At 46.2% G+C, this 15,056-nt stretch overlaps 1 protein-coding gene across 2 annotated transcripts; it reads right to left on the reverse strand.

Annotated features, from left to right (window-relative positions):
- Positions 1 to 817: 817 nt before the first annotated feature.
- On the reverse strand, positions 818 to 14,179 carry sav1 (salvador family WW domain containing protein 1). 2 transcript variants are annotated; one of them, XM_014194137.2, is made up of 6 exons: positions 13,904 to 14,179; positions 13,386 to 13,481; positions 10,594 to 11,103; positions 4,402 to 4,666; positions 2,527 to 2,679; positions 818 to 2,152 (listed from the first exon to the last, which is right to left on the reverse strand). In XM_014194137.2, exons 1-6 carry the CDS (start codon positions 13,935 to 13,937, stop codon positions 1,930 to 1,932), a joined length of 1,281 nt encoding a protein of 426 aa, XP_014049612.2. In that variant the 5' UTR covers positions 13,938 to 14,179; the 3' UTR covers positions 818 to 1,929. The 2 variants fall into 2 exon arrangements, with proteins under 2 accessions (XP_014049612.2, XP_014049693.2); XM_014194218.2 differs by lacking the exon at positions 13,904 to 14,179 and having other exon boundaries at positions 13,386 to 13,815.
- Positions 14,180 to 15,056: the final 877 nt, after the last annotated feature.

Genomic DNA, 15,056 nt, shown 5'->3' on the forward strand with positions numbered 1-15,056 from the left:
TGGAACAAGCTCCCTCACGACGCCAGGACAGCGGAGTCAATCACCACCTTCCGGAGACACCTGAAACCCCACCTCTTTAAGAAATACCTGGGATAGGATAAAGTAATCCTTCTAACCCCCCCTTAAAAGATTTAGATGCACTATTGTAAAGTGGTTGTTCCACTGGATATCATAAGGTGAATGCACCAATTTGTAAGTCGCTCTGGATGAGAGCGTCTGCTAAATGACGTAAATGTAATGTGAATGTCTATAAGATCCCACAACACAGGACTGGCTTCGGGACAAGTCTCTGAAAGTACTTTGTTGGACGCTCAAGTACAGAGTAAAAAGGTCTGAATACTTACGTAAATTAGATATTTCAGCCAAAAAAAATAATAAGTTAACGTAAAACCTGTTTTTGCCTTGTCATTATTTGATATTGTGTGTAGATTGAGGGGGACGACGACGACTTAATCCATTTTAGAATGAGGCTGTAACGTAACAAAATGTGGAAAAAGTCCAGGGGTCTGAATACTTTCCACTGTATATGAACTATGCCATGCCAAATGGCACCCTATTCCCTTTATAGTGCACTTCTTTGGACCAGGGCCCAGAGTGTCTTAATACACAGATCGCATTATAATAAGGATATTCCTGATGTGTAGTGATGCAGTGAGCCCTGAGTCACACCAATGACTGCATCGAATGTGATGCTTTATCCTACAGTTTCAGGTCTTCACATAAAATATGTAATATCAAAGATGTACATTTCTTGTGCAAGGCAATTACACGTTTTAGAGGATTGTCTTATTTAAAAATAATGACATTTAAAAAAAACAACATTGCATCACATTTTTATTGTTAAAGAAATCTTCAGTTTTAGGGGCTACAAATGCTGCCAAAGAAATACAATGATCAATTCTGCTCCATAAATGTTTTTTCTGGAAACATACATTTATAAAAAAGGTGAAGCTGCCAGTCCTTCTCTCCCAACTTGGGAAAAAAAAAAGAAAGTGACAGAGTTGCAATCATTTTACAAAGCGCAATATAAACAGGCATTGTGCTGCTCCTGTGAGGAAAAGAGTCTGTACATCTTATAGTCACTTATGGACATTCAAACAAACACTAACAGGTCTTTAAGACCCTGTGATCGTCTTCAGTCTTTATAAAAAGAACAGATTCCATACAACAACCCAGGGCCGTGTTCAGTGGGGCACACTGTAGCAAAACCTTTTGAAAACGGAAAAACCAAATGGTTTCTTAAGTCCCGGTAGTCCCTCCATGTTTCAGTCTGTTCTTCCATTTGTTGCCTAATGAACACAACCCAGTTCTCAGATGACATTTGCTGTAAGCGACTTTAGTAGAAACACATTTCTCCCTCTCTCCAGCTGGAGTATCATTTTCTTTCTTCATTGGCGCATTCACATGTTCTCTCTTCACTGGTCCTGAATCATCACGAAGGGAGAGGTGCCTGCGTAGCCACATGATGTGAGCAGCATCTGGACATTCGGCTGATATAACGGGAGACAACATACGTTTTGGTGAAGAGGCGGCGGCAATAAGGAGGTCAATCATAAAGAGATTAACCCCTGACCGACCGGGGCGGAAACCTCAAAGGGGCAGACTTTCTTGTTGTAGAAACCTCAAGAGGGTGGAGCTCCCTTACCATAGAAGGCCTCCGATGGGCGGAACTCCCTTACCATAGAAAACCTCAAAGGGGGTGGGACAATGGAACAGACTGAACTTCATATGAACAATGTAGAACGAGAAGGGTTGAAGTCCCAGGTCCAGCTATCCACAGGCTCCATTCCTCTGTCCAGTCAGTTCAGGGTCATATTCATTAGCACACACTGTAGCAACCCATTTAGGAACAAAAACATTGGACAAATCCAGGTAGCCCCCCCCCCCCACCATTTTGTCTTGTTTGCTTCCTAGTGAATATGACCTACTTCACATGTTCCCTGTGAAGTTCTTTCCTGGCTGCTCCTGGGCCTGAGCGTACCACTGCTGCCTCGGTTTCCTTTGGTCCACCTCAGACAGCAGGGCGTGACGGTAAGCCTCGTAGGACTTGACGATGCGCTCCAGTTCCTTCATGAAGAGCAGCTTCAACATGCCCTGGTACGTGTCCAGATCCACCAGCTGGAACAGCTCCCACTTCAGGATGTGGTCATACCTGGAGCAGAAGGGAACACAGAGATTTTATTTGACAACGAACATGGATGCATGTCACAATGCATAAAATGTAAAACAAAACTGGAGAAACTTTGGTCATGTCTGGAGATACGGCAGAACTAGTATAGCTAGCAAAATAGTTTAGATCTGTAAACTATTTTAGCAGGCTACCTAAGCATCTTGACTGAGGTGAAACAATTAACTTATTTTTATCGTTAATTATCGTTTTATCGAAATGCCACGCAGTCTCCAAAACCACAAGGTGTCTTCAATACCGGTTCATTTTTATTTATTTCTTTACATTATTTTTCATCAATGAAACCTCCGAAAATATGAGCCAGTATATGGGAGAAATGCCAGGTACGGTCTACTCACTTGAGCTGGGCACGGGCGTACACCTGTAGCCAGTCAGGGATCGCTGCCATGTGGTATGGGTTGGCTGGTACCAGCACTGGATGGTCCCTCTCTGCTGGGCGAGGCTGGTATACAACGGGAGAAGGCAGGGGTGGCTGGTCATACTGGAGCACGCTGGAAATGGAAAAGTCCAAATAATATATTTAAAAATGTATTCCCTTTTGTTTTTTTTAAAAGGACTACAAATGAATTGTGTGTCAGTGTACAACCAGAGTGGGCTGGTCATAGTGAGGAACACCGGATTAGAAGGAGGTTATACAGTTACAATGAAGAAGAAAAAACCCCGACATGCAACAATTTCAAACATTTTACTGAGTTACAGTTCATATACAAAGGAAATCAGTCAATTGAAATAAGTTCATTAGGTCTTAATCTAAGGATTAAACATGACTGGGAATACAGATATGCATCTGTTGGTCACTGATTAAAAAAAAAAAAACATTAAGGTAAAGTAGGGGATTGGGTCAGAAAACCAGTCACTATCTGGTGTTACCACCATTTGCCTCATGCAGCACAACATCTCCTTCACATAGAGTTGATCAGGCTGTTGGTTGTGGCCTGTGGAACGTTGTCCCACTGTGTGAAGTTGCTGGATATTGGCAGGAACTGGAACACGCCGTCGTGCACGTCTGTCCAGAGCATCCCAAACATGCTGAGTAGATGACATGTCTGGTGAGTATGCAGGCCATGGAAGAACTGGGACATTTACAGCTTCCAGGAATTGTGTACAGATCCTTGTTGACATGGGGCAGTGCATTATCATGCTGAAACAGGTGATGGCGGTGGATGAATGGCACGACAATGGGCCTCAGGATCTCGTCACGGTATCTGTGAATTCAAATTGCCATCGATAAAAAGCAATCGAGTTTGTTGTTCGTAGCTTATGTCTGCCAATACCATAACACCACCGACACCATGGGGCACTCTGTTCACAACGTTGACATCAGCAAACCGCTCCCCCACACTACACGCCGTCTACCATCTGCCCGGTACAGTTGAAACGTGGATTCATCCATAAAGAGGACACTTCTCCAGCATGCCAGTGGCCATCAAAGGTAAGCATTTTCTCACTGAAGTCAGTTACAATGCAGTACTACAGTGGGGTCAAGACCATGGTGAGGACGACGAGCACGCAGATGAGCTTCCCTGAGACGGCTTCTGACAGTTGTCTCCAGCACAAGGTGCACCTGTGTAATGATCATGCCGTTTAATCAGCTTCTTGATATGCCACATCTGTCAGGTGGATGGATTATCTTGGCAAATGAGAAATGCTCACTAACAGGGATGTAAACAAATCTGTGCAATACATTTGAGAGAAATAAGTTTAGTACATATGTAACATTTCTGGGATGTTTTATTTCATCTCATGAAACCTGGGACCAACACTTTACATGTTGCGTTTATATTTTTGTTCAGCGTAGTATTGGCAGAGGCTAGGAGTCAAGTTACAATATCAGAATAAAATTATTTGACTGAACAAATTCTCACTTTTTAAAAAGAGACTGAATACCAAATGTGTGCGCGTGCGAGTTTCCCTTAGGTACAGATCTAGGATAGGGGTCCTCTGCTCCAATCCTAACCATTAGTGACAAAATTGACAAACTGACCCAAGATCAGTGTCAAAGGGCAACGTCATCTTACACCGTGTGTGTGTGTCTCTGAAATCCTACCTAGGGGCACAAGGGTGGAGTACATCTGTCTATACAGCCTACCTAGGAGCACAGGGGTGTCTATACTGCCTACCTAGGAGCACAGGGGTGTCTATACTGCCTACCTAGGAGCACAGGGGTGTCTATACAGCCTACCTAGGAGCACAGGGGTGTCTATACAGCCTACCTAGGAGCACAGGGGTGTCTATACTGAGCACTCTTGTAGAGGTGGTCCACGTAGTAGGGTCCAAACTCAGCCGATTCCACCTTCTCCCAGCCAGGGGGCAGACCCTCTCTCTCCAGGGGGTGGGACCAGTGGGTGGTGTTGGTGTTGTGGTCGATGTAATACTTCCTGCCTCTAATGGTCCAGTCTACCATCCAACCACGGGGCAGGTCCTCACAGCTCAGACTGGACAGGTTCCCCAGAGACTTGGACTGCATTCGATCGATACCTGGAGGGGAGGAGTTAGATACCTTAAATCTTCAGAGGATGGCTGGCTGGTCAAACAAATGCACCAAGTTCCAAAATGGCACCCTATTCCCTATGTAGTGCACTACTTTTGACAAGAGCCCTATGGGGAATAGGGTGCCACTTGGGACATACCCTTAAAACCCCTAAGCCTTAAAAACCCTAAACCTTCAAGTATCCTGTAGTAAAACCTGCTGCCAGGCCCTGGTACTGTCCCGTAGTAAAACCTGCTGCCAGGCCCTGGTACCATCCTCTATGAGGAAAGAGTAGGGGACAGCATCCATTTATAGAGGAGGAATCATGTCCTCCGGTGACAGCATCCATTTATAGAGGAAACATGTCCACTTCTATTTAAAGAGACATTCTGACACACCAACTGTACAAACACTGAAACACAGCGTTGCTGCTGATCCCTTTCTAACAACACGGTCCTAGATGTACTACTCTCTCTGACTCACACTGTGATGTGTGACCCACCTCTCTTGATGAATGGTAGGAAATGGGAGAGTAAATGTATTCAATGGACAGGAAGGCTGAGATCTGAGCTCAAATTCAAACAGAGCTTACATCTGTCCTTTCTCCTGAAGTGTGCACACCTCTCCACACAATAAAAACCCATTGTATTGTTGGAAGCATAGGCCAGAGCCCGCGTTCGCCTACCATAGTACTTATACACTACATTACCAAAAGTATGTAGACACCTGGCTTGCAGTCTGCGTTCCAATTCATCCCAAAGGTGCTTGATGGAGGTTGAGGTCAGGGCTCTGTGCAGGCCAGTCAAGTTTCCACACCGATCTCGACAAACCATTTCTGTACAGACCTCGCTTTGTGCATGGGGCATTGTCATGTTGAAACAGAAAAGGGCCTTCCCCAAACTGTTGCCACAAAGTTGGAAGCACAGAATCGTTAAGATTTCCCTTCACTGGAACTAAGGGGACTAGCCCAAACCATTATTCCTCCTCCAAACTTTACAGTTGGCACTACGCATTAGGGCAAGTAGCGTTCTCCTGGCATCCGCCAAACCCAGATGCATCCGTCTGACTGCCAGATGGTGAAGTGTGATTAATCACTCCAGAGAAGTGTTACCAGTCCGTCGGAGTCCAATGGCGGTGAGCTTTACACCACTCCAGCCGACGCTTGGCATTGGTCATGGTGATCTTATGCTTGTGTGCGGCTGCTCGGCCATGGAAACCCAATTCATGAAGCTCCCGACGAACAGTTATTGTGCTGACGTTGCTTCCAGAAGCAGGTTGGAACTCGATAGTGAGTGTTACAACTGAGCACAGACGATTTTCACGCACTTTAGCACGCAGCGGTATCGTTCGGTGAGCATGTGTGACCAACCACTTTGAGGCCGAGTCATTATTCCTAGATGTTTACACTTCACAATAACAGCACTTACAGTTGACCAGGGCAGCTCTAGCAGGGCAGACATTTTACCAGGAATGTGTCCATGTTCTCTACACTGAAAACACCACCAGCATCCCTCCAGATGCACCAGTGGGAATTTACATCAAGACTCGCATTCTAGAGTAACGTGTGTGTATAATGTCATGTGTTTAACACAGAGAAGACAGGTAAAAGGCAACAGATGACATGCACCAGTCTGGGGTTTAGTCATGTGACTCGAGGTGGTCCCACTCCCATCTGCAAATAACTCGTTTTTAGCGAGGCCGTATTGAAGACACACACAGCGAGGCGGTATTGAAGACACACACAGCGAGGCGGTATTGAAGACACACACAGCGAGGCGGTATTGAAGACACACACAGCGAGGCGGTATTGAAGACAGACACAGCGAGGCGGTATTGAAGACAGACACAGCGAGGCGGTATTGAAGACACACACAGCGAGGCGGTATTGAAGACACACACAGCGAGGCCGGTATTGAAGACACACACAGCGAGGCCGGTATTGAAGACACACACAGCGAGACGGTATTGAAGACACACACAGCGAGGCGGTATTGAAGACACACACAGCGAGGCGGTATTGAAGACACACACAGCGAGGCGGTATTGAAGACACACACAGCGAGGCGGTATTGAAGACACACACAGCGAGGCGGTATTGAAGACACACACAGCGAGGCGGTATTGAAGACACACACAGCGAGGCGGTATTGAAGACACACACAGCGAGGCGGTATTGAAGACACACACAGCGAGGCCGGTATTGAAGACACACACAGCGAGGCGGTATTGAAGACACACACAGCGAGGCGGTATTGAAGACACACACAGCGAGGCGGTATTGAAGACACACACAGCGAGGCGGTATTGAAGACACACACAGCGAGGCCGTATTGAAGACACACACAGCGAGGCCGTATTGAAGACACACACAGCGAGGCCGTATTGAAGACACACACAGCGAGGCCGTATTGAAGACACACACAGCGAGGCCGTATTGAAGACACACACAGCGAGGCCGTATTGAAGACACACACAGCGAGGCCGTATTGAAGACACACACAGCGAGGCCGTATTGAAGACACACACAGCGAGGCCGTATTGAAGACACACACAGCGAGGCCGTATTGAAGACACACACAGCGAGGCGGTATTGAAGACACACACAGCGAGGCCGTATTGAAGACACACACAGCGAGGCCGTATTGAAGACACACACAGCGAGGCGGTATTGAAGACACACACAGCGAGGCGGTATTGAAGACACACACAGCGAGGCGGTATTGAAGACACACACAGCGAGGCGGTATTGAAGACACACACAGCGAGGCGGTATTGAAGACACACACAGCGAGGCGGTATTGAAGACACACACAGCGAGGCGGTATTGAAGACACACACAGCGAGGCCGTATTGAAGACACAGACAGCGAGGCCGTATTGAAGACACAGACAGCGAGGCCGTATTGAAGACACACACAGCGAGGCCGTATTGAAGACACACACAGCGAGGCCGTATTGAAGACACACACAGCGAGGCGTATTGAAGACACACACAGCGAGGCCGTATTGAAGACACACACAGCGAGGCCGTATTGAAGACACACACAGCGAGGCCGTATTGAAGACACACACACGCGAGGCCGTATTGAAGACACACACAGCGAGGCCGTATTGAAGACACAGCGAGGCGTATTGAAGACACACACAGCGAGGCGGTATTGAAGACACACACAGCGAGGCCGTATTGAAGACACAGCGAGGCCGTATTGAAGACACAGCGAGGCCGTATTGAAGACACACACAGCGAGGCCGTATTGAAGACACACACAGCGAGGCCGTATTGAAGACACACACAGCGAGGCCGTATTGAAGACACACACAGCGAGGCCGTATTGAAGACACACACAGCGAGGCCGTATTGAAGACACACACAGCGAGGCCGTATTGAAGACACACAGCGAGGCCGTATTGAAGACACAGACAGCGAGGCCGTATTGAAGACACAGACAGCGAGGCCGTATTGAAGACACAGACAGCGAGGCCGTATTGGACACACACAGCGAGGCCGTATTGAAGACACACACAGCGAGGCCGTATTGAAGACACACACAGCGAGGCCGTATTGAAGACACACACAGCGAGGCGTATTGAAGACACACACAGCGAGGCCGTATTGAAGACACACACAGCGAGGCCGTATTGAAGACACACACAGCGAGGCCGTATTGAAGACACACACAGCGAGGCGGTATTGAAGACACACACAGCGAGGCGGTATTGAAGACACACACAGCGAGGCGGTATTGAAGACACACACAGCGAGGCCGTATTGAAGACACAGCGAGGCCGTATTGAAGACACAGCGAGGCGGTATTGAAGACACAGCGAGGCCGTATTGAAGACACAGCGAGGCCGTATTGAAGACACAGCGAGGCGTATTGAAGAAACAGCGAGGCCGTATTGAAGACACAGCGAGGCGTATTGAAGACACAGCGAGGCGTATTGAAGACACAGCGAGGCGGTATTGAAGACACAGCGAGGCGGTATTGAAGACACAGCGAGGCCGTATTGAAGACACACACAGCGAGGCCGTATTGAAGACACACACAGCGAGGCGGTATTGAAGACACACACAGCGAGGCCGTATTGAAGACACACACAGCGAGGCGGTATTGAAGACACACACAGCGAGGCGGTATTGAAGACACACACAGCGAGGCGGTATTGAAGACACACACAGCGAGGCGGTATTGAAGACACACACAGCGAGGCGGTATTGAAGACACACACAGCGAGGCGGTATTGAAGACACACACAGCGAGGCGGTATTGAAGACACACACAGCGAGGCGGTATTGAAGACACACACAGCGAGGCGGTATTGAAGACACACACAGCGAGGCGGTATTGAAGACACACACAGCGAGGCGGTATTGAAGACACACACAGCGAGGCGGTATTGAAGACACACACAGCGAGGCGGTATTGAAGACACACACAGCGAGGCGGTATTGAAGACACACACAGCGAGGCGGTATTGAAGACACACACAGCGAGGCGGTATTGAAGACACACACAGCGAGGCGGTATTGAAGACACAGCGAGGCGTATTGAAGACACAGCGAGGCGTATTGAAGACACAGCGAGGCGTATTGAAGACACAGCGAGGCGTATTGAAGACACAGCGAGGCGTATTGAAGACACAGCGAGGCGTATTGAAGACACAGCGAGGCGTATTGAAGACACAGCGAGGCGTATTGAAGACACAGCGAGGCGTATTGAAGACACAGCGAGGCGTATTGAAGACACAGCGAGGCGTATTGAAGACACAGCGAGGTGTATCACCCATTTTGCTTAAGGCTCTATCCAAACTAAAAACAAGAATCTGCTAGTTGAGCAGCCAGAAACACGGTAGCAACAAACACTTATTTTAACACCGGTTCCTAAGATGTGTTCAACTGGTTAAACTATAGCTCCATAGCCAATGTATTCATACTGAGGAGCGGCAGTCCTAGTTACCACATCCAATAAGCAAGGGTACCTCCCTACTGGCACTATTTTACCTATAAAAGGCCCAACTCTACCTACATATTACCTCGACGAACCGGTGCCACCACACATTGACTCTGTACCGTACCTTAGCCACACCCTGTATATAGCCTCCACATTGACTCTGTACCGTAACACCCTGTATATAGCCTCCACATTGACTCTGTACCGGTAACCCCTGTATATAGCCTCCACATTGACTCTGTACCAGTACCCCTATATAGCCTCCACACGCGCGGTACCCCTGTATATAGCCTCCACATTGACTCTGTACCGGTAACCCCTGTATATAGCCTCCACATTGACTCTGTACCGGTAACCCCTGTATATAGCCTCCACATTGACTCTGTACCGGTACACCCTGTATATAGCCTCCACATTGACTCTGTACCGTAACACCCTGTATATAGCCTCCACATTGACTCTGTACCGGTACACCCTGTATATAGCCTCCACATTGACTCTGTACCGGTACACCCTGTATATAGCCTCCACATTGACTCTGTACTGGTACCCCCCTGTATATAGCCTCCACATTGACTCTGTACCGGTACCCCCTGGTATATAGTCTCGCTATTGTTATTTTACTGCTGCTCTTTAATGATTTCTTACTTTTATTTCTTATTGTTATTTGTACTGCATTGTTGGTTAGGGGCTCATAAGCATTTCACATTCGGTGCATGTGACTAATAAAATTTGATAGGCCACTACTTTTGACCAAGGCTAATAGCGCATAAGTGTAGAGACCTACCAGCACCACCTTCATAGCATTATAACTCACATAATAAAGACAATTCCAAGCCTTTGTCATCATTTTGTTCTTGTTGACTAAACAACTATCTAATTACCGAGTCCTTATAAGACATTTCATCAATATTAAATTGGTTCAACTGATTTGACTATTATGAATACGGATATTGACTTGAGTAAGACTTGTTTATGTTTTACCTGCTGCCGGTCTGTTGGGGGCCGAGGGAGTGTGTTGTTGTGGTGGTCTTTGATGTTCATAGCATCTATAGTCCTCATGGAAGTGGTCAGGGGCTCTGGGGTGCTGATGTGGCTGAGGCAGTCTCTGCTGCTGCTGCTGCTGCTGCTGCTGCTGGCTGTCGCAGTAAGGCTCCGGAGTCAGGGGGTAGTAGTAAAGCCCAGCATCCGTGTTCTCAGCCATGGCGCTCACGTCTGCGAGGAATGACTGCGAGGAGCCTCCGAACTCGTGGGTTATATCCCCCAGGCTTCCAGGTAGGTACGGAGGGGCTGACATCCGACGGCGTTCCCGCAGAGCCGCCTCGTGGGGTGGCCTCTGCACAGGGGAGCTTAGGAAGCTCTTGTTGTCGGCCAACGCGACCTCAGGGTTGGGTCCCACGGGGTAGGATGAAGGTCCTGGGCCAGGCTCTGGCAGAGGGACCTCGGTGCGTCTGGAGACAGTGGGTCCATGTCGGATGAACGAGGGCATGAGAGCTGAAACGGGACCAACAGGTGTTTGTCAAGACAAAGGATGTTACTAACGATCATCCAAAAGATAACTGACTGGGTATTCTACAATATATTATATTTACGTTGCCACCATGGCCCATTTATTGCCTTACCCCCCTTTTCTTACCTCATTTGCACACACTGTATATAGATTTTCTTCAACTGTATGTTTTGTTTATTCTATGTGTAACTCTGTTGTTGTATGTGTCGAACTGCTTTGCTTTATCTTGGCCAGGTCGCAGTTGTAAATGAGAACTTGTTCTCAACTGGCCTACCTGGTTAAATAAAAAAAAATAACTGACCAATACACAATCTGATTATTGATTAAAAAAAAATATTGCAACCCTCCAGGAATATGTCCATGTTCTCTACACTGAAAAACGACATCTATTCTACAGGTCATAATAATTTAGCTAGGTAGTTAGCATGTAGCACAACAAACCATATTTTGACATTTAGATGGCTAGCTAACTACCTGTGGTCAATGCTATGGACATTTAGCGCATACAGAAACAACAAGGTTAGTCAACACTCCACCAACATCTTTACATTGGCTGGCTAACGAAAGTAAATTGAAGCATGTCACATAAGAAAAAAACTTTTAAAAAAATCAGTGGGGAATCCACAATGGATGGATGAATGTAGAGCTACAGGGCTTTGAGAAGAAGACTCAATAGACTCAATTTGACCATGCTGGTTATTTATGAACATTTGAACATCTTGGCCATGTTTTTTTATAATCTCCACCCAGCACAGCCAGAAGAGGACTGGCCACCCCTCATAGCCTGGTTCCTCTCTACCCGGCACAGCCAGAAGAGGACTGGCCACCCCTCATAGCCTGGTTCCTCTCTACCCGGCACAGCACTCATAGCCTGGTTCCTCTCTACCCGGCACAGCCAGAAGAGGACTGGCCACCCCTCATAGCCTGGTTCCTCTCTACCCGGCACAGCCAGAAGAGGACTGGCCACCCCTCATAGCCTGGTCCGAAACTGCCACCCCTCATAGCCTGGTTCCTCTCTACCCAGCACAGCCAGAAGAGGACTGGCCACCCCTCATAGCCTGGTTCCTCTCTACCCGGCACAGCAAGAAGAGGACTGGCCACCCCTCATAGCCTGGTTCCTCTCTACCCAGCACAGCCAGAAGAGGACTGGCCACCCCTCATAGCCTGGTTCCTCTCTAGGTTTCTTCCTAGGTTCTGGCCTTTCTAGGGAGTTTTTCCTAGCCACCGTGCTTCTACACCTGTATTGCTTCCTGTTTGGGGTTTTAGGCTGGGTTTCTGTACAGCACTTTGAGATATCAGCTGATGTATGAAGTGCTTTATAAATACATTTGATTTGACTCAATGTAACCTTCTGGACCAGAGCTAGCTACAGATCTCATCTTTGGCTAACACTAGCAAGCTAGATGCTAGTCAGCCATGCAGAAGCCACAATAACTATTAGATAGTAGAATACAGTTTACCAACGTGTTATGCTTGGGTATCATCATATGACCTAAAACGTGTGAATTGTAAAAAGAAGTGTTTTTACGAAGAGACATTGGTAGCACCAGCAGGTGACCACCCGGTTACTCAACCCTGCGCCTTACAGACTGCTACCCTATACTATATACATAGACACTTTAATAATGTTTATATACTGCTTTAATCATTTCATATGTATAACGTTACTGTATTCTACTGTATTTTAGTCTATGCCATTCCGACATTGCTCATCCTAATATTATATTTCTTAATTCCATGATTTTACTTTTAGATGTGTGAATTGTTAGATACTTGTGCACTGCTGGAGATAGGAACCGTCATTTCACTTGTGGGTATAATTAGTGGAATTTACCAACAGGAATCAGTTCCAAAAACTTCGTAAATAACAAGGTTTCCAACAAATAACGCATACAAAGATTATACAACGGCAGAGTGCATACCGGACTAATTAATTACGTTTCTCACTCACCATGTCTGTCCTCACTCTGGTAGACTATGGACAAACATGAAGAATAAACTAGGTGATGAGTTGATGCCTATTCGGTCCTTATTTAGATCATGTTAGGTGAATTAATTATGCATTATTGTATGCGTTGTTTGTTGGCAACCTTGTACTTTACGAAGTTTTTTGGAACTGATTCCTGTTGAAACGTTTCAACAAATTATACCCACCCGCAATGACGTCTGTTAAATATGTGTATGTGACCAATATCATTTAATTTGGCTAGTTAACCTGACTAGATAACCCAACTATGTTGCGAATTTATCTACTTAACCAACTTACTTTTCTGGAGTGGTGATGTCTCCTTCTTCACATATTTCACATGTACATCGGCTGGTGTCGACGCTTCCTTTTTACTTTTCTTTCTTGAAAGCATAACTCAAAAAAAGAGACATCAATGCAATGTCAGAAAGTCGTACAGAAGTTCCCCCAAAACGACCAGAGTCCCTTCCAATCTGCAGCGTGGATATTTCAGCTAGTTACGGACTTGACTAGTTACTGTCACACTTCATTTAAGACAAAAAGCCAAAACAGACCGATTGTTTGTATCAATTAAACGTTAACCAGTTATGCTGAAGTAAACTGTTTTCTCCCAGTTAATAAAAAAAAAAAAATCACAGATTGTCTTCTCCAGGCACTTGAAGTCAACTGTTTTTCTATTCAGTGCGTTTATCCAGCCCATGTCATCACATCACATCACAAAAACTGCTCAACGTCTCCACAAATCAGGGATGGGAATGGTGAAGGGTAGATTTTCACATTTTGAACAAAGATTTGTATAAATATATAAAACTACTTACTAACTTCTTCCCCTTGTTCTGTGATTTGAAGCATTTCCAAATTAACGAAGTGGTCCAAAGCAGACCAACAACCCCCTTCTCTCAAAAAAACCAAAAAAAAAATCAGTTTTAAAAGAGATTTCCCTGCTGAAAATAAAACTAAAAATATCCACCCATATGAGACTGGGCTGTCATTTAAAGCTGGGACAAACAGTCACAAGGTCAAGACCCATTGGATTAGCATGGGAAGGTTAATGTGCTGGTTTATTTCTGCTTCCTATCATTGCTGAGGGATGTGTCAAATGATACCCTACTTCTTTTATACTGCACAACTTTAGACCAGGACTTATAGGGTGCCATTTTGGGTACACACTGAGATGCATTGAACATAAGAAAGTCACAAGGAATCCATACAGTTTTGATTCTTAGTGTGTAACCTGAGTGAGAATTGTGCTCTTGGTAACTAAAGGTTATAATGTAAAAACTGCCGTATTCTGTCTCTCTGCTCTTGTTTTCCTTATTAGGATGTTGGCGGGCGGAGCTGGGAGGCTTGTCAGGTAAATGGGACACACCTGGGCCCGGGTGTGTCCCAGGATAAATACACCACTTCCCCGTTCATTGAGGAGACTCTCTCCATGCTGACACACTGATAGATTATGGTTGTGGTATTTTTTTTTTGTGGCCGTTTGTTTTCGTTGGCACCTTTCAACACCCCTCATTATCACATTTATGCACGCAAACACTCACTTACACTACTGATTACTGACTACACACATCATTGTTAATTGTATTTAGTTTACTTCAGTTAATAAATATATTTTGTTATTCCTTATCTCCACGTTGGCTCCCTTTTTGTTACGAACTTCGAGCTGGTTTGTGACACTATAGTGTTCTACTGGCACCCTGTTCCCTATATAGTGCTCTACTGGCACCCTGTTCCCTATATAGTGCTCTACTGGCACCCTGTTCCCTATATAGTGCTCTACTGGCACCCTGTTCCCTATATAGTGCTCTACTGGCACCCTGTTCCCTATATAGTGCTCTACTGGCACCCTATTCCCTATATAGTGCTCTACTGGCACCCTATTCCCTATATAGTGCTCTACTGGCACCCTATTCCCTATATAGTGCTCTACTGACACCCTATTCCCTATATAGTGCACTACTTTAGACA

The sequence above is a fragment of the Salmo salar genome, chromosome ssa01 (genome assembly GCF_905237065.1).
Source record: "Salmo salar chromosome ssa01, Ssal_v3.1, whole genome shotgun sequence".
NCBI classification, from domain to species: Eukaryota; Metazoa; Chordata; class Actinopteri; order Salmoniformes; family Salmonidae; genus Salmo; species Salmo salar.